Consider the following 26,072-nt stretch of genomic DNA (forward strand, 5'->3'; position numbering starts at 1 on the left):
GATATAGATTCAGACAAGAAAGTACCAAAAACAAAAACCAAACAAAAACCCAATGTCTGTGAAAATTAATTAATTGCTTTGGCTTTTTAAAAATTTTAGTAGAGAGTTTTAATTTATCATAGAATGCTTATTATAGAAAACTAGTTAGTGTGCTATAGACACAAAGACTCTGTCTGAACTACCAGGAAAAAGGAAAACAATTTTACAAATTCAGTACTACTCCCCAGAATAATATATGATTCCAAAGTCATTGAGAAAAGAAAAATCACATTAACACTTAAGAACCTAGCCCAATACTCTCCCCAAATACAGGGCCCTGGCTCTGAAACGTCTCTACCCAAGTTCTGATCAGCAACTTCCAGCCCTAGTATTTATTCATGGGCTCCCATACTCTACCCCCAAGTATCAATTTTATTCTCTAAGCTCCTGATTTTTCTTCCTAAAGCCCCAGGGTTCTCTTTAAGCTCCTCATACTTCTCCACTGCCTCCAGTCTCCTATCTACAGTTATTGATTGATATGTATCTGCACTCTGCTTGATTTCCTGACATCAATAACAGAGGGGAGTTGTGAGGCCCACAACATTTCCTAAAGCATTTCAGAAAATCCTAAAGAGGCTGCAGGCTAAGCTCTTTTGTTTCTCTATAGACTAGACCAACAAGGTGAACTATGAGAAGGAAAGCAAAATGTCAAGTGCTAGAAACCTAATAAACAAAAGGGCAATAAACACAATCATGCAGATCCTTGAGTTTCGGAAGTCCTTTCCAGAATCCCAAACATTCTCTTCAGGAGCACAAGTGACCAGGGCTTGAAAACTGACTTAATTACCTTAATTGCTAAAATGAAACAAAATAAAACATGCTCATCAGAAAAGCTCAGACCTCTTAATGTCCTTTGGAATCTTACTTCATCATATTAGGATCAATTTTTAAAGAAAATATTTTAACTCCAGCTGTTTTAGAGAATGACATCCTGACTGCAAAATGAATTTTTGGCCTTACTGCTCTGGTGCAATCCCCACACTGGGCATGATCACACATGTCTATAACCACCATTCAGACGCCAGACAATTGACTTCATTCTCTTTCTGAAAGTTTTTCAATAAAATTTTCAATCCCATAAATATTAATAGTTAATTTCAGTTAAATGGGAGAATAAGCAACGTAATACTTAATTTTTATTTATTTCCTCCTCCTAGAATTAACATAAAGACAAAAACACCAACTTGGGCTCTTAAGGCATTTTAAATAATAAATGACTGTTCTTCAGAATTGAGAATTCTCAATAATAGAACCTGAGTCCATCTTTGGTAGAAGCCAAGACCCCAAGTACAATTGGCAGTCCTTGATTATTGATTCACCGTGTGCACAGAAAAAATTACTACTTAGCGCCTGCTTTTACCTTATTCATCTGGATAAATTCATATGCTCATTCTTAACTATTTCTCAGAGATATACTGAGAATTCATTACAGGGTAAAAAAGGGTAAAAAAAAAAACAAACCAAAAAAAACTTTAGTTTGAACAGTCTAGAGAAGAATTGAATATTCATTACAACACTTTCTCCAAGTACAGGAGCCAAATGTTAGTACAGCCCTTCTAAATAATGAGTAGCTAAATGACCCAAAATAATCAGTAGCTAAAAGAATAGTAAGTAATCTTCCATCATTGTTCCTTATACTTACATGAAATCTCTGATCCACTTCATAGTTGACCTGTTTTCTGAAATCCTTTCAAATAAAAGACAGAAAGGAAGGAAAGACAGAAGTGGAAAATTAGTAATAAAATTAGAAACAAATTGAGTAAAAAGGTGATGAGTTAAACTACTTTTCTTGATTAAATTTAAAGTAAAATGGTAAAATTCTACAAGTAAGCAAATAATTCCATTTTTCACTTGTTAAAGTCCAAGCAGAAGCATAGGAACTATTAAGGAGGTACACAATTCACATGCCAATACCTTTTGTGCAACCAGGAAAGTAAGGCGCCGGATCCCATGCTCAACCAGTGTAGCTTTCTACAAATAAAGATGCAAAAATAGAACACAGATGAGATCTCCATTCATCCTAAATTTCAGCCCATTCAGTACTGAGAAGGCTGTGATTGGGCGAAGAATCTGGATATCTATATCTTGACTCAGTGCCTTCAAACTTGCAAATAAACAAACCTCAACCTGGCTCCTGGGAATGAGTCTTATAGAATAGGACTCATACAATGATCTGGACAAAACTGAAAGAGAAAGGGTCATATGAAGTCACCTAAATTCTCTAAGGACTGACAGATACCAAGGTAGACCTTAACACAATTTCTGCTTATAGCAATCCCACTGATGGGAATGTATTTAAATGTGAAAATCAGTATGATACAGAAGCTACATGAAATCATTTCAATCAGGTAGAGGAAGAAGAAATTTCAAAAAAAAAAAAAACAGAAAATTCAATTCCTAAACAGGTATTTAAATTATAGACATCAGGAGTTCCCGTCGTGGCGCAGTGGTTAACGAATCTGGCTAGGAACCATGAGGTTGTGAGTTCAATCCCTGGCCTTGCTCAGTGGGTTAAGGATCCGGCGTTGCCATGAGCTGTGGTGAAGGTCACAGACCATTGCTGTGGCTCTGGTGTAGGCCGGCGGCTACAGCTCCGATTTGACCCCTAGCCTGGGAACCTCCATATGCTGTGGGTGCGGCCCTAGAAAATTTAAAAAAAGAAGAAGAAGTAGTCAATGGAGACCAGCAGTTTCAAGACAGCCACTCACATAAGTCTTGGGCCTTTGGATCTAAGCCTTTCTCTATCCTGTACTGCTCACTCATCTCAAAAGGCAGAGACAAAGAAACAGATTAATGAACTAAGTAAAAGATATGCTCTTAAACGTCTCTAAGAAAGGGGGGCTACATGGCAACAAGGAGAAAAGCAATCCCAGTCATTGAATGGCTGGGAAAAATACGTGAAGAACACAATAGAAAAAAATAGATGCACCTTCACGACCTACATCCAGACTTTAACTTGATCACATTCTTTGCTTAACTTTAACCAAGAGATATATTCATAAGCCAATTCTTCACTTTCTTGCATATTCTAAAAATCAAAAGGACTTCCCTTTATAAACAAGCACATCCCTGGGCCATTTCCTCTTATTTTTCCATTTTCACTATGGCAATGCTTAGTAACAAAATTAATTAACAGCATAAGCAAAAGATAATTGGAAAAATTAACTTCCTAATAAAATATTCCCAGGTCAATTATAAATAAATTTTTGGTTTAACTACATTTGAAAATGATTGGTACCGACATCATACCCACTAGAGTAAATAACCAGGTACTGACACTAAAATAAGAAAAGAAAGGAAGGAGGGGAGGGAGGGAGGAAGGATGAAAGAGATGGGGTGCGGCGGTGGTGGTACTCTGTTTCTCTCTGTGTGACAAGGAACAGAAACATTTCTTCTGACACCAACAAAGAATTCCACTACAGCCAAGTCCTTCAAAGACAAGCACCAATAGCTATGTTCCGGCAAGGGAAGAAAATAACTTTAATAATGCCATGATTTAAAATCAAAATTGTTATTGCTTTAAAAATTCCACAAGTGGCTGACAATAACAGCAGAGCAACAGGATTCTGATTACATTGTAATAATGCGGGTCTCACAGCAAGTCCACAGCTATTACCCAGCGATTAGGCGTCAGCACCTGGAGAAACTCCATTTACACTGACTGCTTCAATCTCCTCCACAAGTCATTTACAAATATATGATCCTAATTTCTATGAGAGAAAAAAAGACATGCTGGGACTAGATTATTTGGACAATTTGGATCAACCTATTTGATAGTTTAATGTGTGCTTTAAAAAAAAAAAAAAACTTTTTCTAAACTGCTAGGAGCATGATCATGAAGTGAAAAACAAAACTAGTTATCACTTCAGCTTTTAAAATTGCTTTTCCTTCCTTTTTATATTTTTTTCAAAACAAGTAGTTGAAAATGCCTAATATTCTTAGATCAGCCCAGTACCTGATGCAGTGAATAGCTTCTCCAGGCTCGGAATGTCAGCATAGCCCACCCTTCCCCTACTGAGAAGCCAAAGGCAAAGGCTCTGGATTTCTCTGTGCCTCAGTTTACAAGTCCAGTAAAGGAAAAGGGTAACTTCTTATCATCAATGAATGTTACAAATATAAACAGTGAAAATGAAGACACTGCCTCTTTATTTTTTATTTATTTATTTATTTATTTTTATTTTTTTGTCTTTTTAGGGCTGCTCCTGTGGCACATGTAGGTTCCTAGGCTAGGGGTCGAATCGGAGCTGTAGCTGCCGGCATACGCCAGAGCCGCAGCAACTCGAGATCTTTAACCCACTGAGCGAGGCCAGAGATCGAACCCGAAACCTCATGGTTACTAGTCAGGTTCGTTAACCACTGAGCCACCATGGGAGCTCCAACACTGCCTCTTTAAATCTATGTGATACTATATAACACTTAGATCTGAGGGTAATAAAAAGCCTCAAGTTGAGGTCAAAACGAATGTGGGCAATGCGTGTCTCAAAACCTGGGAAGAAATGTCAGATAACTTCATCAAGCAACAGCATGAGCAGCTGTGTGTGACATTAGGACTCTTCCATGCAAGGTCACCTTGGTCACTGGTCTCAGGTTAATTTTGTGTGGTCACACACCAGTCAAGGGCAAGAAGGCAGGTAAATTTCTCTTCTAAAGAAAAATTCTCAGGCATGACCCCTACTTTCACTTTTCTCGAAGTACCTTTCCTCACTACAGTCCCACGGTCAGTTCACGTGTTATGAAAGCATCATGGGGAAAATGCTAAAACACACCTGAAGCACAAAATTACCATCTTTTTTGGTGTGTGTCTTTTAGGGCCATACCCATGGCATATATAAGTTCCCAGGCTAGGGGTCAAATCAGAGCTGCAGCTGCCAGCCACAGTCACAGCAACTTGGGATCCAAGCCACGTCTGCTATGTACACCACAGCTTACTGCAACACCAGATCCTTTACCCACTGAGCCAGGGATCAAACCCACAGCCTCATGAGTACTAGTCAGCTTTGTTTCCGCTGAGCCACGACTCCCAAAATTACCATCTTTGCCTGGGTATACACCATCAGCATTGTACGATGTCAATGCCTATGGAACTAATTGTTTATACTGCTGAATTAAAAATTTTAAAATCTACTGAGTTCTTTATGACATTATGGGCTAGGTGCTTTCCATTCAAAGAATACACATAGGTCTTGCCATTAAGAGCAACTGAGGAGGGGTCATCTATCATGTATCACAATGAAATGTAACTGCAGATTATCATTTTGAACATGCCTAACCAGTTGCCCTAGCTAGACTATTTACTAAAGCACCTAGATCTGTGCCCCTAGAACTGGCATCAAAGCCTTAAATTCGGGTTTTTGCTCTATCATCTTACGAGGTGGTGATTAAGGGGCCTTAATCTCTCTGAGCTTGAGCTTTTCTTCACCTGGACAAGTGGAATAATTCCTGACTGATCTAAACCCATGGAATTGTGGTAAGGTGCAAATAAAAAAAAAAAAATTACACAGAAGGTCTCTATACATGATATTATCATTGCTAATAAAGTTCTGCTGACCAATTAGAAATTCAAGGGAAATACATTTTAGTTAGGGCAACTTGGAGAAGTCCTCATGAAAGAGGGAAAATTTGAGGCAGTCTTTTTTTTTTTTTTTTTTTTTTTTTGCTGCACCTGAGACATGTACAAGTTCCTGGGGCAGGGATTGAACCTGCACCACTGTGGTGACAACACCAGATCCTTAACCTGCTATACCACAAGAGAACTGAGATAGTTCTTAAAAGAAGGAGATTTAGAAACAAAGGAGGAAGGAAGAGAGGGAGGGAGGCAGAGAAGAAGGAAAGAAAGAGGAAAAGATTCCAGGTGAGGAACAGTGGAAGAGATCAAGCACACAAGGCAGATGAGACAAAGACGTAAGTCTCTTCATGGAACAGCAAAGGCTAGATTGTTAGCCTTCATTAACAGGCTGATACTGACTGTCAAGCAAGGAGGGATCCTGAGCTTAGGGAATCTCTGCTGAGTGGGAGAATAACTTGGCAAGGGAGCATTTGTGGACATTTAATTGTTCGGTAGTCAGCAGAACGGAAACTACGTGGAGGGAAAGGGAGATCACACACAAGTAAACCTGCTGCAGGGTCTCAGGTGTGAAGGTGAGGAAGGGTCTAAACTAGTGAGGTGGTAGTGGGAATTAAAAAACCAAAAGAAGGGGGAAGGAGGGATAGGATAACGGAAGAGCAAAGCGAAGGAAGAAGCCAATGATTTCTGAATGACTGGGGACAAAGGGTTTGGTTACCTGGGTTTTTTTTGTTTTTGTTTAGTTTTGAGAGGAGAATGGGAGGAATCAGAAGAGGTGAGGTAAATGATAGGGATTTAGGTTTAAACTATGGAGTTTGGTGTCAAGGCAAGATATCCAAGTGACATGAAACTGAAAGGAAGATGAGTGGATACTTTCAGGGCTGGGAGGGAAAGACAAAGAAGGGGCCTGAGGGCAGTCTGGGGCTTAACATGTGGAGTTAAGCCACCAGAGGAAATTCAACAGGTGACTGGGAGCTCAAGACTGGAGCTCTGGAAAAGATTTAGGAACACAACTTCCCTTCCTGCTAAAATATATGAGGTCCATATTTCTTGACGCAGGCACTTTTTTTGGGAGGGGAGCGGATCGGAGGGATGGACTAGGGGTTTGGGACTGGCATATGCACATTGAGGTATATGGAACGATTGGCCAATGGAGACCTGCTATACAGCACAGAGAACTCTACCCGGTATTCTATGTCTGGGATCATCTATGTGGGAAAAGAATCTGAGAAAGAACGGATATGTGTATATGTATGACGGTTCACTTTGTTGTACAGCAAAAATTATCACAGCCTTGTAAATTAACTATACCTCAATAAAACAAAAATAAATTAATAAATAAATAGCCTTACATGGTTAAAAAAAAAAAAGATAGGTATTTATTCTATTAAATCATTTTGGAATTTTCCCTCATAGGCAGAACTATGCAAAAGACATAGCCATTATTAGTGATAGGCCTTCTAAGTGGCAATTGATAAAAGGAGGGAGGTGATACACAGCCAGCCGGAGAGGGACCATCACCAGTTTCCACCCAATTGAGGACTTACATTTTGCTGGGTAAACTCTCGGAACATAGCTGCCAGCCTGTCGTCCTCAATGTCACAGTCAGTTTTGATAGCCACATTCAGAATGTGAATTGGTTCATCCCTGGGGACCTGTAACCCAAGACCACACGACAAGGAGATTAGGAGGCTGGCTAAGTCAGAGGCAGAGAGAAGTTAGAGTACTTGGTAGGATACCTAAAAAGACATGTGCCCCACAGAACACTTTGGTTTGCCCACTAGTACGAATAAGCAAATTGAAACCACTGCCCAAGACCCACCATGGGGACTAAATAAAGACATTAACTTTAAAAGATAAAGCAGCAAAGGTATTAGCTAGAGGTGGCCTCACATCTTGACCTGATGTGAACTTGAAGAGCACTGTGTCTCAACTTTTTCCGCCAATAAAATGGGAATGAAACTATTTGCAACACCCCTTCACAGAAGGTAAAGAAAAAGGAGTAAAAGAAGCCATCTGAACGTATTCTCACACAGTGTATTTCCTAACAATTTTATCAAACAGAGGAAGTATCCAACCACCTGACAAAATAACCTGGTGGGAAAAAAATGGGACGCTTTGTTAACTGAGAAATGAAAAGGGAAAGGAGGGATTTAATAAAAGGACAAAGTTTTAAACATGTCTATTTTTTTCTGCTATTTGAAGTCCACCATTCCCTGAAGACTATGACAGAGCCACTCTGCAAATATGCAAGCCGTCACTGAGTAAGGATTAAAGCAACGGAAGCTCAAGTCTTTCAAACTACATTCAGAGAGGCAGAGGCAGCTGTAATGGATATACCAAGCTCATTCTACAGCACAGATTCCATGATTAATACAGCTGTTTTTACTTTCAGGTTAGAATTTATATTCCACCTTTTCCAAAAATACTTTGAGGAGACATATAAAATTAAGTAATATAAAGCAGGGTAAAAAGATGAATTCTTCCCTGTAATGTTCCACAATCAGAAAGGGAGTATAAAGCCCTGTATCAGAAGAAGCAAAGCCATCTCCCCAAGGGGACACTATACCTTGTCTTCGTCGTACAGAGACGTGTGACCTGCCTCGGGGAATGTGGGGCTTTGGGGTGGGGAATCACAGAAGCAGCCCATCACTTCATCAAAGATCCTAAAAAATACCAGAGAAATGCCCACCATGAAAACCCAAGTGACAGGAAATGAACGCTGCCATTGCTAGCTCTGTCTAAGAGAATAGTCTACCCTGCCCTGTGTGCCCCATGGCGAGCTCAATAGAATCACCAGTGGCTAGAGGTGACATGCAAAATTTCACCAAGTGGCAGAAATTAGGAGGATGGATTGTTTAAACTTTAATAAACCATATATATTTTTTCTTTTTAAAGAAGAATGATCTGAAGCTTTTTTGTTTTGTTTTGTTTTGTTTCTGTATGTAAGATATGAGCACTGCTGTCATCATCGGTCTTAAAGTCACAGAAAGAGCCTGGGATGAGAGCGGTGACAGACCAATGTAATTACCCCTCCCCCTAGGGTAATGCATCAGTATACATCAACAGAGAGATGCTGAATGCATTTAATCAAAAGATGTATCGTCTCTGGTGGGGCTCACTCTAGTGTTGTGTTTAATTTCTCCTGACATTTCACTCATCACAGAGCAGACAGCTTCTTCTGTTAGCTACTAAGGAAAAGATGGTTTTTGTTTGTTTCTTTTTTTTCTGACCAGGCTCATATAACAAGTGGAGGCTTGTCGAGTGTGCACAAGAGGTGGAAAGGCCAGGACAGAGACCTCTCCAAGGGCATATACAGCCAGGGCTGCATCTCCTTAGCTGCCTCATGGCTAATCTGGGGACCTCTATTCATTTGGCAGAAATCTGAGATGCCCAAGCCTCCCCTTGCAGAGATGCAGCTCCACGGTGCCTCACCTGACAAAATCTTCAAAAGTCCGGAAAGAGACCATTCCGCCCATCCGCTGACACGGTGGAGTGAATGAGTTGTCCAACAGTACGTCACTGACACTGGCTACATGAGTCATGCCATAGTGGTTGAGGTTGGAGGAGAAGGACATTCTAAATGGTAATTCAATCAAGTGCATTAGACAAGGAGGGTAGGAGCAAGGACTGGAGAGTAATAATAGGGAGAAGGAGTTGGGAGGAAACTGAGTAGGGTCAGGGTGCAGAGCAGATTTGGTGTTTTTTTTTAACCCACTATGGATAAGGCTTTCTTGCGAGATTCACAGTAACCCCTGCATTTGAATTTCCCCTCCACACAAATAGTATTTTTTTACCATCCCCCAAATTACGCCAAATAAAAATCTAAGGACTGTCAGGAAAAACATGGCGGTTTTTAATACATGACATCATGACATGTCTAATGAATGACAAGCACATAGGGGTTAAAAACCATCCTGCATCTTCCCCTTCCCTAAAACCTTCCCTCTTTTAAAAGGATGTAAGCAAGCCAAGCTGAGTTGTAACTAGGCAACACTCAAGGCACTTTTTTTCTCTAGGAATTGTAATACATTAAGTATAGATTGAGTATTCACAGATAGAGATATGCATGTACAACAACTCATGGGAATGGTTTAGTAAATCATTATTAAAAAAAACATGATTCATCATAAAGAAACAAGTCAGTCTATAAAAGGAACTTTACTGTAGTATTTGCTTTTTCCTTTAATGGGCTGATGGGGAGAGTAGTTATAAGGATTAAAGCTTCTCCCTTTTTGAAAGAGAGACAGTTTTGCAAAATTTCCTTTTTTATATTTAAATACTTCTATATCAAAGTAAACATATCTTCATTAAAAACTCTTAATTAATCCTAGCAAGATACAAGAGGGCAGAGCATGGATCTCAAGGTATATGTGTAAGCGTGACACACAGGTGTAAATGGAGATGCTCAAAGAGAACTGATTTGTTCAACCTAATGAATCTGGATATTCCTTGACGCACCTCAGCCGTATGGACTGATAAATACTACGGTGACGTGTCTGTGAACGGCCAGTCAATCCGGACAGCCTGTCAGGCAGGACCAGGCTAAAGGATGCCACCAGGACTTGCCGGACACGGTACTGACATACTGATCTGGAGCAAGACAGTGGCACCTGACGTTTGGGGAGCTGCTCAAAACTCTCCTTGAAGTGCGCCACCGGCAGCGTTTCAGGGGGCGAAGAGATCTGGATACACACTGTACTCAATTACTGCCAATAGTCATGATAAAAGGCAGTGGAATTTTTTACAGAATGGGAGTGCCGCTCACACAGCTTGTAGAGACGGACACTTCAGGTTTTCATTCCTTTGGTGAATGACGACTATGAAAAAGTACTTAATCTGCTGATAGGACCAGGGACTAGGAAGGCAGAGTGGGAGAGGAAACCATTGATACCATGAATGAAACAGACAAACGAAACACACGTCAAGCAAGTCCTACACATGGTGCTCACTAGAAACTGGGATTCAGAGTTCTATGAACTCAGAAACACTATCATCCTTTTTTCCAGGATCACCAAGTATATTTAGTAAAGGAGCAAGTTTGTGAGGCATTGTATCTTTTCTATCTGCCTGGCAGTAGACAGGAAAAGTAAGCCAGGTAACTCTTCAAGGGAACTCCCTCTGAATAAGCTAACAGGCTATGTTTGTGGCAAACATGGGGTTAGAAATCTTTTTCACTCAACTGAACCCCATGGGAAATATCCACATTTCAGTACCCGCCTCCCCTCCCAACTGCTAATGCTCTTGAGCCAGGACAGTTAAAGGCAGGCAGGAAGGAAGCAAGCCCACTCTCCAAGAGCAGAGGAGAGGACCAAACAAAAGCACTCCCTTTGCTCTCCCCATCCAAACTAGATTCTAAAAGCTAGAACCAGTTGTGATTATTTAATATTTAAAGGGAGTAGGACAAAATAAACATAAGTCTATAAATATTTCAATGTCATCTACAAAGAGGTCAGCACCAACTTGTCACGGCTTTAGCATTTTGTGGAATCCAATCAGAGCAGCTATCCTCTCAAACTTGCATTGTGTTGCCTTGCTTGGCTCAGGAGCAGAAGAAACTCAAAATACTACAGTATCACTTGTGTTACATTGGTCTGGAAATATCTTCACACATCAAAACTTCACATACACTTTTCCAATGTTAATCTTACTAAAAGTCTGAAATAAAATGACTTGCAAAATCATTCATCATACCTCTTCAACACTTTATAAAACAGCTAAGAAACTGATAAAACATGAGATCAGCTATTTCTGCATTTGCATTCCTCTAACCGAAGAAGCAAATTAGAGTAACTACAAATTGAAAAAAATTATCAACAATTTGCCAGCGTCGGAGTAACCATAGGAGTTTCTCCTCGGCAAGCTCCAAATGAGACAGAGAACTTAGGAAAAGAAGACGTTTACAGCAAAGCTGAAAATCAGGCAGATGATTCCCTGATCATATACAGCTGGATGGGAGCTATTCCATATGAGGCTTTTCAATTGCTTTTTTTGAACAGCCGAAGAAAAGCTGAAGACATGTTTTCCAAACGGAAAGAAAAATTGAGAATGTCCAAAGGGGAGCTCAGGACTCCCTAACAGAAGATAACATAATATCTTGTCAGGTGTAGTTATTTTTTCTCTGATTTCACTAAGTTACAGAAAAAAAAAGGTGGTTTTAATTGGAAAAAACAACAACAACAACAACTAAATGTACGGTACCTGTTTAGCGTGGGGATGTTCCCTCTGTAATTAAACAACCACAGTTAGTTACTGATAGGTTAGTGAGAGCCATAATAAAAGAATTGTCAGAGCAGATACAGACCAGTCGTGAGGAGCCCCCGTTTGGCAGCTCTGGCATTCAGCAGACATAATTAAGTGCTCATTACCCTCCAACCCCCGGGTGCCTCCAAAGAGGCATGCCTCCTGACCTACCTCCCCACAGCAGCTGTGGATGAAAAAATGCATTTACCATGGATTTTTTTTTTTATAGCTCTACTACAAAAAAATAATGCAGAGTAAGGATAAAACACAGGCTCATGAAAATTAACAAGCTATATGATATGGTATATTATCTTATGCTTCGACATGAAATATAAGTCTTGACAGATTCTTAGAGAATCTTCTTACTGGTTCCTATTTTACTGAAAATGCAATAAGGAGGATCAGAGAAGTTGACTCTACAGCCCTTCTCACCTTAACTGCTTTTCCAAGACGTGTGATGAACGTACAAACTTTCCTCTAAAGAAAAGCAGCAGGAATATGGGTTCCTAGTTGCCTTTTGAATTCTCTTTCGCCCTCAACAGACTGGGCTGAGGTGGGGGTGGGGTAGGACAGGAGGGTACTCTCTGCTATAGGAGCTTCAAAGAACTGAAAATCATGCAGGAAATGTGATGATTAATGATTCTATGACTAGAGTGGTATAAATTGTTAAAAATTAAAAATTTTTTTAAATTAAGTGAATTTAGGGTAATAACGGCTTTTTAAAATTGCTGTAAGTTCAAAGACTGTAGCTCTTCCATAAATAAAACCTTACCTAAATTTGGCTAACCCTAGAACTTTCTGATAAAGAATGTTTCCAAATCGTGAAAGAAAGACTAAGGTAAGAGTGGAAACTGCGAAGCAAGTCTCCTGCATTCTCTCTGGTCTTTGCCACCAATGTGGGGTTTTTCTTCCCCTTTAATTTGACGTCAGTCATTTCCTCAATTGGAAAAAAAAAAAACCAAATAAAACCTCTTATTTTCAATGCTAAAAGGGAAAAGATATACTTACCACCCACAATTTAGAAGTCCTGTAAGGGGGTTGATTGGTTGATATCTTAACCTTCTAACATTCTTTTATCAGCACTTAATCATTGTTGGGGTTTTCTGGCACACAGAAGACTTAATGGGCAGAACATAGTGGGTGGCTGATGATATGTGGGAAGGAGGAGAGAGGGAGGAAAATGATGCACTTTCTACCGCAGTGAAAGGAGCAGAATAGACTGAGCTGGCCATATAAATAAAGGGCTGTGACATATCACTGCACACAAACTGTATACCTCGTGTGATTTGTGAGTAGCAATGCTCTCTGCATCAAACCTGTATAACAGAGTGAATTCATAAGGCAGCAAGAGCAACCTCTGAGCACAAAAAACCTGCACCTTTGCTGTTTGGAAGCTTTGAGCATCAGGGGAATGGGTTTCATTTTATAAGAGATCCTTACAGTGCACTTGGCCCTCATTCACAAACAAAAAGTATGCACAGGTTCTTGAGCAGAAGCAGAAAACTAACAGTAAATGCTAATGAGCATATAGGAAAGTCTTCCTTTTAAGATGTAAAGGATTCTAAAGAGTGCGTTGTTTGTGTTTTGCCTCAGCATGCAGCAGCTTGATGTGGGGTCTCAGCTCCCAGAGCAAGAACTGAACCCGGGCTGCAGCACAAAAAGCGCCAAGTCCTAGCCACTAGACCACCAGGGAACTCTCCCTAATGGATTCTAAAGAACAGGGCTGCCTGAGCAGTCTCCAAACTATGAACCTCAGTTCAGGGAGAAGAACCCTACAATCAAAGCAATCTTAGGCTCGAGCCATCCAGGTTTCTGGAATTTGGAAACCAGTATAATCTCTCTCAACTGTTAACCAATTTCTTACACTAATGAAATGGTCCCACTGCTTCTGTGGCTACACTCTAATCCCTTAGGGAGTCTTCACAGGATGAGGGCCAAGTTTCAGTAGAAAAGGGCTTGACCTAAAAAGAACAGCACCAACCAAAAGCCAGCCCTTCTCCATCAGCAATCCTCCAGCTCTCACAGGGAGCCCCCTGCTGCTTTGTTATAGGAATCCTGCACCATCTACACAGTATGGGGTAAGAACAAAAACTCCCAACATCTCCAGTTTTTAAAGGACTGGCTTCAAATCAGTCACGTAAGAGGCAAGCTTATCCTCTTGGTAGAATTAGAATCTGTGGGAGGGTGGGGCAGATGACCAGACAAGGAAGGTTAAATTCTCTACTAGTAAATACTTAGCCATCTCCATAATGATCATGTATATATTCTGTTACTCTATACAGGGACTATTTGATCAATTTGAGAAAATGACTAACGTGGCACACTGCATACTACTGTGATACACTAGAAACCTAGATCCGTGGTCTGCACAAAAATAAACAACCAAGGCAGAGATTGTATATGAAGCAAATATTCCATTTATATAGCTAAAAATAAAATAAAATCAACCACATTTCACTTCATACTCATCATGCAAAAATAACCCAATTGCTCAATCTCTGATAAGGCAATTGACTGCATTTTCAAATACATAAAAGGGGTATAAATTCACTGAAGAGGTATTTGTTTAGGCTCTTCCAAGCACTTATGATGAATCTTCATTCACGATGTTGTAAAAAATATTAGAATCATTTTCCTTCCAGCAGATTAGCTCCATTTTACAGATGTGAGAACTGAGAAACCAAAGGGGATGCTTTCCAAGGATAGTGCTCAATATGGTGTCATAAAGCAGAACCCAAACCTGGCATTTTTCTCATCTCACTCCCAAGGCTAGCATTCCACATCAATACAGACTACATTTAAAGAAGGACAAGAGAAATCCTTTGAATTCTGAGGGCCTCGGCATTAAGTCACCTCTGATTTTATTGATCTGCCTGCCTGGAATGGCTGGAGAGCCTGCTTCAATATGAATGCAAAGTCAGGGTTGCTGCCTGCTGGCTGAACCCTCTTTATTTAAGGAACACTGACTTCTCTGGCAAAAACAAGTTCTCTGAGCCTTTTACCATCCCTTCCAGCTGAATTTCATTTTGCTTGATTCTAGCTAGCCCTACATAAATCTTTTATCATATAAAAATGCTCCCGATTCTTTTGCCTTCTAACTGAAAAAAGGAAAATAAAAAAAAAGACCCTATATGAAAATGATGGGGAATGCATGCAAACAAGCAATAGTTACATCAAGCTGTGACTGAGAGCCAGGATAGGGCAAATCCTTTGAAATCAGGCAGCAAAGCAGAATCAGAAGAGGTCGGCTGAATAACCTACTAGCAGTCACTAACAGCAGTACCATAGGAGAAAGAGCAATTTGACTAGCTGTGACCAGTGGTGGTCTCCTTGCGTGACTATGTTTCTGCAGGAGAATCCAAATCGAGAGCTGGAAAATACACGGGAACCATGTCTTTCGACTGGCATTTCCCCTACCACATCTCCTTGCAGTGAAGACACCGGGATTCCACTGCAGAGCTTTCGTTCACAATGAAATAATCATCGCTTCATTCATTTGCAGCCCCTTCAGAGCCCCTTCTTTGCTCTGTTTGCTCGTTTTTGAAACAAGTATGCCAACAGAGCTATAGCACACTACTACTGCCTGCTGTATAATTAGCTCCAAACCCACAGCACAAAACTATAGGGATTTACAAGTGCCCTGGATTCTGCTTTTCTTTCCCCTTGGAATCAGCTAGTCTTCCTTGACAAGAAGGGACCTTGGGCTACTCTAATGATATATTGAGAGTTTTAAACTCGACTCTCCAAACTCCCAAGTCTAGAGTACCAAAATAACACAGCAGAGACCAGAAGCTGAGCCATGGAGACAGGAAAGCACTTTGGTAAGCACTTAAACCTGCTGAGAATCTTCTCCTCTGCCAGATGCTTGCATCTCATCAGCAGACTACCCTGAATGAAGGAGGCAAGCACTGTAGGATTTTATTTATTTATAGCTCATTCTGGCCTGCTAACTACGACCAAGCGCTTCCCCTTGCTAAAACATGCTGCAAGTAGATGACTTTTGAGTGTCTCAGTACAAGCCGAAGATGGATTTAATCTCTTGGTGTCAAAGATTATCCAAATTCTGGAGAATGGCAATGGACTATTGATTAGTCGTATAGGAGGCTCTGGATTCCTAAACCTCCTCATAGCCTTCTTCATAAAAAGAAGGTCCAGAGGCCACCCACTGACAGCTAAACAATGAAGGTGCCAAGCAGCCTAAACTCAGTCATGACCAAGACATGTGCCATCAGGAGAGAACACAGCTGACCTCTTTTGGATGTGAGACAGGAGGAAAGGAAAGTGCTTGAATTAAAACATTATAACATGGAAGGCTGATTGCACAAGGAGCAAACAGCAGAGAAAGTGCAGTGCAACTCAACTAAAGCATGGATTTCCATCTAAGAAACAGGTGGAAATAAACACCAATAGGTCCTCACCCATTATATATGTACAGAAGTAAACAATAAAGTATACTTCCATCTCCTGCATCCATTTTGATGCTTATTTGAATCACAGATTTAAAAATTTTTAAAAGGAACTGTGTTCACTCATGTGTATGACTTATGAAAATCATTTGGAGTTTTAAATTTCATATTCCCAGACTGTCATAATATGCACAGCCATAAGCACAGCCACAGAGTCTATGGGATAACATACTTTACGTATGTTTGTATAAATATAGCTATATTTTAGAAGATCAAATATGTAGGCTGACTAAAGAATTTATTTGTTTCCAGATGATTTTGAGTTAACATGTCCAAAGCTAAGTAAAATCATGAATGTCAAAGGATTTGATGAATTGTCAAAAATATATGCAGGATGATGTTTTAGAGTAACAAGGTTTTCCATCACCAGCACCAGTGAGTGACAAACCTAGGGTTTCAGAATGAGAAAAATGACACACACACACACACACACACAAACACACCCCTTAGGCTCTAAACCTTGGGCCTCACTGGGCGAAAACAGAGAAAAAGGAATGCTGAATGATAACAGTCTGAGCTCCAGGATTAATCCATGTAAAATACTGCTTGACCTCACCAAAGAGCTGGCCTGATGGAATCATAGACAAAAGTATTAAGTTCTAAAAGTCTGAAGGATAATAAAATGTTCTCTTAGTACAGACCAGCCGTCCTGACTACTCCTGCACCAAGGAGATGACTGAAGAAACTCACTCATTTCTCATTGCTAATTCATTGCTAACTGGCTACAAGTCACCTTTAAAAAGAGACAGCAAAAATCCCTTCCCCTCAAAAAAATCTCACATACAATAAAACATAGTCTTCAAGTGCTAAGAAGATAAGAGAAAAAGCACACACACGATTGCTATACAGGAGTCTATATATGTTTTCTACTATGCTCAAGTCAGGAAATTCTCTGCAGACACTATCCAAGTGAGGGAAATTTACAAAGAAAAGGGCATTATCTACATCAGAAGCTAAGCTTCCCTTAGTGAAGATCTAGTATCTGGATCCTCTGGTGAGTAAGACATGAGGATGCCAAATAAGTTGAAACGACAGTTTCCAGAAAAAATTTGGAAATCTTGCATAGAAGATCAAGAGGAAGATAACATAGCTTGGCTGAAGCCTACTTAGCAAGAAAGATGCTAAGAAAGTCTTGTACTTAAATTCGACAATTATATATTATACATGTAAAAATTTGCTAAGAGGGTAGATTTCATGCTAAATGTTCTTACCACAATGAAATAAAAATAAAAATTTTAAGTATAAAAAAAGTCAAGCCGTGGGATGGACTGGGAATTTGGGGTTAGTAGATGCAGACTATTGCATTTGGAGTGGATAAGCAATGAAGATCTGCTGTACAGCACAGGAAACTATATCCAGTCACTTGTGATGGAACGTGATGGAAGATAATATGAGAAAAAGAACATACACATACATATGGCTGGGTCACTCTGTTGTACAGCAGAAATTGATAGAACATTGTAAATCAACTATAATAAAAAATACTTTTTTAAAATGTCAAGCAATACAAAGTCCCACAGTGAATTTAAACAAAAAACCCAAACAAAAAGGCACCAAATATGTTGACCACGTGCTAAGGGCCCAAGCATGCCAAAAGAAAAATTAAAAGAGTGTCTTCTCCCTTCTCAGAATGGCAGCTGCTTGTGTTTTGCCTACTTCTCTAAAAAATCAAAACACGTGCAAATGGGACCTTGTCTTCAATCCAAATGGCACCTAACGCATTTTCCTAAGGAAAAAAAAACAACAACAAAAACCTGCTGTTGTCAATTTGCAGACAGAGAGCCATGTTTCATCCCAAACTATGGTGGGGGGCGGGGGGGAGGCTAAGTCACTAGTCAAAAATAAGCTGCAGTAACAGACTGTAGTCTCTAAGCTCTATTATCAAAGCAAAAGATGCTAAAGACTTGCTGGACAAGTTTAGTTTACTTCGAATGAATGTCTGGCTAGGAATGGGAAGACCATGTACCAGGGAAGAAAAACACCACAAACTGGTTAAAGAGTGTATGTGTTTTCTTCCCCAAGAATTTTTGGTTGGTCACCCACAATTGGGAAAATATAAAATTCTGTTTTGCATTGGGTAAGTAAAACACATATATTTGCAAGCCTGTTCTTCATTCTTACTGGATAATTTTTAGAGCATGCATAAAATATTGTGGTGCATCTACAATATCAGGTGTGGACAATTTCTATAACCATTAAGAATAAGTAACATGACAATTTGCAAAAAACAAAATCTCTCCTAGGGGCACTACCATTAACATAAAACAAAGAGGACTCGATGTGATTGCACTAATTCATTTTTGGCCTACAGTTGAGCTGTCTACAGTGCTAGAAAGTGCTGGAAATATGGCTACCTTGTACTGAGACATGTTGTAAGTATAGCATGCACTCCAAATTTCAGAGACTATAAGAATGGAAAGTATTTCATGAATAAGTTTTTATCATATATTAAAATGCTATTTTGGATACAAAGGGTTAAAAATGTTATTAAAAGTAATTTTATCTATTTCTTATTAAATACAGCCAGTAAGACATTTAAAATCACACATGTGGCTTGCATTATACTTCTACTGGACAGTAGCAATGATTCTCAGCTGTAGATGTTCATCAGAATTACCAGAAAAGCTTTTTCAAAAAGTGGTCCCCTGGACTCTGGTTCAGAATCAATCAGAATCTTGTGAGTCAGGAAACCAATATATGTATTTTTAAATACATTGCAGATAATTCTGAAAATCATTAATCTAGAGGTTAGTGGACAGAGTGGAATGAAAACTGGTAGTCTCCTGTAACTTATTTCTATAGAATTAGAAACAATAATGCTTATTTCCTGCTTGTTCAAAACAATAGGAATGGAAAAGAACCCAGGCTGTGGCAGTGACAACATTGGATCTTTAACCCATCAGGCCACCAGGGAATTCCAGATACACTAGAATTCTTTTGTAAGGGGTGCAGGCCTATGATCCAATAACCAGATCTTTGTCCTTGGTTCCTGGGAGAGGGATTTTAAATCCTTAAACTTTCTCAAGAAAAGAAGTGCCTTCATTATTCATGACCCCTTGGATCACACCTGAATTTATGCTAAGAGATGAAATAACTCAGGACAGGGGCTACTCATTAGAAAGACCAACCATGCAAAAGAGGGTCAGTGGGACCTGTGGGGAGGGGAAAGGAGCTGGAGAGTGAGTTTACTCATGTGGACTAGGATTCAATCAATCATGCCATAATGAAACCCTGATAAAAACTCTGGACACTGAAGTTCAATGGCACTTCTTAGTGGGTGAGCACATTGCTAAGCTGGGAGGATAAAGTCCCTGATTCCAAAGGGAAAGACAAGAAAACTCTGTGTTCAAGACCCACTCAGACCTTACTGAATGTATCTCTTCATTTGACTGGTCCTGCTCTGTATCTTTTATAATAAAATTGTGATCTAAGCATAGTGCTTTTCTGAATTCTGCAAGTTATTTGAGTGAATGATTGAACCTGAGGGGGTCATGGGAATCTCCAAATTTGTAGCTAGTTGGTCAGAAGTGTGGGTGGCCTGGGAAGCCCACTTGTGGCCACATCTGAAATAGGGGCAGTTTTGGAAGAACTGAGCCCTTAACTTATGGCATCTGATCTAACTCTAGGTGGTGTCAGAACTGAAGTACAGTGCACCAGTTGGTGTTAGAATAAGGTTATAACTCTAAACCGTAACAAAAACATTTGTTAAAAAAAAAATCTTAGACTAAATTCAAGTAGCAAATCTATAAAAAACCAAATAAACTCTGCACTAAAATTTAATATAGCATTCTGTAATTAAATCTGATAATATATTTTATACTCCTAAAGTAACAAAGGACTTTAGATCTGAATAAGTATTAAAGCAATTTTTTTTTTAGGGCCGCACCTGCAGCATATAGAGGTTCCCAGGTTAGGGGTTCTAATCGGAGCTACAGCTGCCAGCCTACATCACAGCCACAGCAACGCCACATCCAAGCCATGTCTGCGACCTACACCACAGCTCACAGCAATGATGGATCCGTTACCCACTGAGCAAGGCCAGGGATTGAGCCCTCAATCTCATGGTTCCTAGTCGGATTCGTTTCCACTGCGCCACAATAGGAACTCCAACATTAAAGCAATTTTAGGAGTTCCCTGGTGGCAGAGTGATCAAGGATCTGGTGTTGTCACTGCCATGGTGTCAGTTCGATCCCTGGATGCTGCAGGCTCAGCCAGGAAAAAAAGAAAAGAAAAAGCAATCGTAACATTTAACAATGTTAACAAATTTAACATTTTTTGGTTTTCGCAAAGATTATTTTATCTTTCTTCCTTTATTTGCTCTGTCTTCACCTTTCCATCCACACCGATAATAATGATAATGATAATAATAATCACCCAATGGTTTATAATTCCATATACACACAACCAAAGAAGAATTGAGAAAGATGAAAAGATTATGGTTCTATTCAGGACTGGTCTTTATATGTGTGCACCTCAGATGTTGAGAAGGACAGGTATACAAGTTTTGAAACCATATCAGGAATAACCAAGATTCACAGCCTTGAGGTGGAAAGGTGAATACGATTTCTTAACAAACAGTGAAGAAGCATTTCTCTCATTTTCCAGTCGACTTTCCCTCACCAAACTGGACGCATATCCTCAAATAAAAAAAAGTGGGACAAGGAGAGCAATTCAGAAAGACAAGGGGAACAATGAGGAGGGAAGGAAATCAGAAGCACCTCTGAGCCAGACTACAAATCACTGCCCAGAGGGAAGAGGTAGTGGAAAGCAGGAAGGAAAGGAGACTGTCCTGAGAATTACAAAGAGCAGTACGTATAGCATGTAGTTCTCAACAATGATTCAAGGAATGCGAGAAAAGAAAGAAGCCCGAGTGCTGAGCCCCTGTGTGCCATGAGCACCTTGCCGCTCGCTGAAGGACAACCATTCGTTTCTAGAAAATGAGATTCTGAAATCCAGGGGGGCAGAAATGTACCGAGAGATGCTTGCTAAATCAAGGATATATGCTTTTCTCTGCCAGCCATAAGGTATTTTCGAGGTAGAGGAGTGAAAAGGTCCTTCTGAGACAAAGAAGAGAAGTACTTTTTCTGAAGAGGCCGCCACTGTCTGCTGACCTCTGCTGGATCAACAGTGGCATCCAGTGGCCGAAAGTCTCAGCACACACTTCTTTGTCTCTAGGAAGAGTTTCTATTGCTTTGGGTGAAGTGGCAATTCAGAACAAAACCATTTCTGCTGTCTATAACAAGGATCCCCGAAGACACAGTACTTTGTAATACAAAGTGAAGAACCAAAGGCCATAAAGAAGGAAGGGAGGGGGGCAGCTTAAGATTGGCTGTGGTTATTTATATTTCCTGTGGTATTACTGAAAAGAATAAAAATACCGGAGGAGATGCACATGTGTGGGGGTGAAGTTCCTAGGTTCTCACTGCCTCGGAATACTTTAAAAATAGATGAGATTACAAAATAAAGTATTTTCACCTGAAAAACCACAGCAATACTTTTGGTATCCTTGTTGGAATTGGAAGCAAATTTACATACACACATTTTATTTTTTAAAGGGCTTTGGAAGGAGAAATTAACCGACTTAGCATGGCTTAATTAATTTACCTGAATGTTAAGTTTGCTTTCTGAAGCATGATTTTTAAAAACTGAGTCTCAACTGCTAAACTCACAGATCTGCTTTTAGGGAGATAATGAAACTGGCTCAGGTATAACCTTAACCCACAGCAAACAAACAGAAGAGAAAAGCATTCCACCAAAATATTTTTATCTTCTGTTGACTTAAACTGCTTAAAAAAAAAAATTAAAAAAAAAAAAAAGATTTTCTGGCAAAGTTCTAGCAAGTAAAATGCTAGCAAATTCTAACTTAAAAAAGAGAGGAAAGAACCATGGTTCTTCAGTGACAGAATATAAGCAAAAACGAATGGAGTAATCCTAAACTCCTGTCTTAGCCAGACCACACTTTATCTCGCTAGGTCAAAGACCAAAAAAAATTTTTTTAAAGCGGACACTGAAGTCTCTCCTCTCATGTTTTAAATGTGTTCATTGTCTGCTCCGCATTTCTAGCTACAAGCCCCTCATCGACTGGTTGAACACATTATGCCCCCTTAACTCTCCTGACAGGGCTGTGGTTGGCCCAGGGGCACATACCAGCTCAGACTCACCTGTTTGGATGAGATGTGGGCAGCATGAACTGGAATTCCACCACACAAGTGTTGTCCTTAAGCTGGCGGTGTTGTACACTGTTAAGTTCATAAGCAATATAAGCCCTTCGCACATACACCTGGTTAGAAAGTAATCCTCAGTTAAATACACTTTAAAAACAGAAACCAAGAGATAGTTAGCCCAGGAAAAAGACTGTCCTGAAAAGAGGTATCTGATGCAGAAGGTGGTGGTCTGTGGTGACAGAAGTGATACCTGGCTTTAATTAATAAAGATGTAGTCTTAAAACCATGCCCCTGACTACAAATGGAAACAAAACTAGCTGGTCTCTCTGCTGGACACCTCCAGGTGTGCTATAAACCTTTCACACTAACCTAAACTCCAGAGAAGACTGGACCATTAGCAAAGAGAGCATGTAGAATACTATGACTATTAACTCACTAAGCACCATCATTTCAACAGAAGACAAAAGCAAACAGCGAGAAAAATGAGAGGGGCTGATTCTGGGCCACCTGAGGAGTGAAGATAGAAGACAGAAACGGAGTTCCCGTCGTGGCGCAGTGGTTAACGAATCCGACTAGGAACCATGAGGTTGCGGGTTCGGTCCCTGCCCTTGCTCAGTGGGTTAACGATCCGGCGTTGCAGTGAGCTGTGGTGTAGGTCGTAGGCCGGTGGCTACAGCTCCGATTCAACCCCTAGCCTGGGAACCTCCATATGCCGCGGGAGCGGCCCAAAGAAATAGCAAAAAGACAAAAAAAAAAAGAAGACAGAAACAACTGAAGTACAGTCTCTCTCTCTCTCTCTCTAATTTATTTTTTCTTTTTAGGGCCACACCTACAGCACATAAAGTTCCCAGGCTAGGGGTCCAAACGGAGCTGCAGTTGCCGGCCCATGCCACAGCCACATCAGATCTAAGCTGTACCTGTGACCTACACCACAGCTTGTGGCCAGATCCTTATCCCACTGAGCAAGGCCAGGGATCCAACCCACATCTCCTATGGATACTAGTTCAGATTCTTAACCTGCTGAGCTACAATGGGAACCTCTAATCTAACTTTTACTATCTTGTACCTCTGTTTTGTTTCCCCACTGCCCCAAATCAATTTTACATTGTTTATATCCCCCAAATCACAGGCAAAATCAGGAAGGCATAATCCGGTATACAATATCTCAAATTACTAACCTGACTCAAGGTTAAAGAAACAGCAATGGGCTGCATCTCAGGAAAAACTGTCCAACCTCACCCACTTCATAGCTGATTTGCCACACACATAAAAATGTGGGATTCTATCAGCATGGGAGGTATATAAGGAGTCTTTGCGTTAAATGGCATGAAAGCACTGGAGAACACTTAAATATTTTCAAATTTTGGCATTTACTGAGTAGGATACAGTGCAGTACACCCACAGAATATGAATAAAAAGTAACCCAAAAGAGCTTGCAAAAGACTGTAGTGATGTCACATTACATAAAATCCTCCCCAACCTTCCTTTTCCTCATCTTCCAAACACATCTCCTTGGCAACTTTAGAGGAGCATTTGGGGCCTGCAATTTTGGGGCTTAATGAGGTAGTGTGCTATAACGTAAAGAGAAAAGTCTTTGGGCAGATTGACCCAGGTTCCAATGCAAACTCTTCCGCTAACCCACACGAGTTTCGATTAAGTCACTTAACCTCTCAGCGTCTCTCATCTACTTTGTGAAGTACAATTAAATGGGAAAAATAAAGTAAAGCACCTACAACATAGTTCATTAAATGTTATTATTTTCTATCCCATGCCAAAATAGTTTATAAGGACTATTTGACTATTCAGAATATGACTAAAATCCATTTTATTTGGCCTAAATCACAAAATGGTCCTGTTCTGATCAGCCACATATTTTTTCACTTATCGTGTTGCAGGGACTCCTAATCACTAGGAAATGGAAGAACTCAAATAGCTGGAAAGTAGAGACTATTGAAAAATGCTGGCAGCTATTTTCCTGTGATTGGAGCCCAGAAACTGGTGGTTAACACTTGAGTAAAAAAGCAAGACCGAAGTTCAACATTTGTTTCAGAGGAAAAGATGACTCTAGAGAACCAAGAATCCAGAGAAAAAGGGCTGATAACAAGAGCCAAGCCTACAAAAGGAGGACCTAGCCAGAAACCAAGAAAAAGGTCACGTGACTGTGAAAGCCTACCTCCAGCGCTGCCATCCTCACCACCTGGTTGCTGTGATAGAAGAAGTTTGGTAGGACATCGAAAATAGATGTTTCAGACAAGATGAGTTTCTGGAAGGTACAAGGGCAAGCTTAAGCCATTACATTCAAAAGAGAACAATTCCAATGGACAGTATTTAGCATTTGAAGCATTTAGTGAAACTTAGGAATTTTGTTTATAGATGTCATTTATCAACTTACCTTCTTCTCTGCCTCCGCTTCCTCAGCTACAAAATGGCAAAATAATACCTGTCCTCATAGGGCTGTTGTTGAGCTTTAGAAGAGTTAATATATGTAAAATTCTCAGAATAATGCATTAACAGGGCATTAATTATATGCCAAATCAAGTGTTTATGGCTATCATTATCCTTTTTGACATATATCTGTACTCAACTCTTAAAATACTGTCTCAATATCCCACCGTAGATTTGAACCCTCTATTTCAACAATGAATCAAATAAACAAAAACATACTTCCTCCCTCTCTGGATTCCCCAGGAGGAAATCTGATAGAAAGCCTGAAGATTCCCTTGGTTAGATATAATAATATTATCCTTGTTTCCAGGTAGAAAAATAGAAAGTCATTCCTGGCAAAATGATACTGTTTAAAAAATAATAGTCAAGGTTCTGTGAATTGGTAGTAAAATCAGTCAATATTTCTTTATAAAACTGGCTCTGTATAAAGCATAGTAGTAAGCGTTAAAACGAAAATAGATGATTATTTAAGTAGTTTTGTCTGTAGACAGTTTTTGTCTGTCTGATTCAAGTATCAGAAATCAACCAGAGCTACTGCTTGATTCCGTTCGAAAACACCTTCTAGATAAAAGTCTAAGAGAGGAAGACTGCAGTAGGACACTTCTATCAAGGCAGGCCAATTTGCGTTTTAAGCTAAACCACAATTCTAACAGTGTTTTTATGAAAAAAAATACATAAGCATAAATCATTTTAGAAAATCAAGGTATGGAAACTTCGTTGCACAGAAAATCAAAATTGATTGATTGATTGCTTAATTAATTAAACTCAGCTTGGGAATCAAGGGGACGAGCGTGGAGAGTGGTAGTAAAGGGCTGTCCTGTGTACCTGCAGGTTCTCAATGCAAAACTGATGTCCATACATGTCAATAGCCGATAGGAAGATAGACTCTACTTGGTTATGGCGAAGCTCATATGATGGCAAATGGGAGGCAATAAGAACCTAGAGCGAGAGCAAAATAAGAGGCATAAGTTCCTGAGGGAGTGATTATTCTAGGCTCCTATTAGGCAGCTCTGATACAAAAGCAATAAATATAAATCTGTAAGTGCAGGCATCAAAGATAAAACAGAGACCAAGTAAAACAACTTCTAGGGCCTGTAACATAAAGCCAATGCCACCAAATACCGCATCTCAGTTGACTCTCACCATGATTTG

At 39.9% G+C, this 26,072-nt stretch overlaps 1 protein-coding gene across 4 annotated transcripts in view; it reads right to left on the reverse strand.

The window, feature by feature from the left end:
- Positions 1-26,072, reverse strand: part of ACACA (acetyl-CoA carboxylase alpha) — a 239,419-nt gene that overhangs the window by 106,979 nt on the left and 106,368 nt on the right. For 3 of the 4 annotated variants that reach the window (XM_047758432.1, XM_047758431.1, XM_047758434.1), the window contains 9 exons: positions 25,746-25,859; positions 24,649-24,738; positions 22,473-22,591; positions 11,804-11,827; positions 9,038-9,181; positions 8,172-8,268; positions 7,150-7,257; positions 1,954-2,010; positions 1,682-1,726 (listed from right to left, as the gene is read on the reverse strand). In XM_047758432.1, coding sequence (XP_047614388.1) covers positions 1,682-1,726; positions 1,954-2,010; positions 7,150-7,257; positions 8,172-8,268; positions 9,038-9,181; positions 11,804-11,827; positions 22,473-22,591; positions 24,649-24,738; positions 25,746-25,859 — 798 coding nt within the window. The remainder of the gene's footprint in view (positions 1-1,681; positions 1,727-1,953; positions 2,011-7,149; positions 7,258-8,171; positions 8,269-9,037; positions 9,182-11,803; positions 11,828-22,472; positions 22,592-24,648; positions 24,739-25,745; positions 25,860-26,072) is intronic. The other variant, XM_047758433.1, reaches the window with a different exon arrangement.

The sequence above is a fragment of the Phacochoerus africanus genome, chromosome 14, assembly GCF_016906955.1.
Source record: "Phacochoerus africanus isolate WHEZ1 chromosome 14, ROS_Pafr_v1, whole genome shotgun sequence".
Lineage (NCBI taxonomy): Eukaryota > Metazoa > Chordata > Mammalia > Artiodactyla > Suidae > Phacochoerus > Phacochoerus africanus.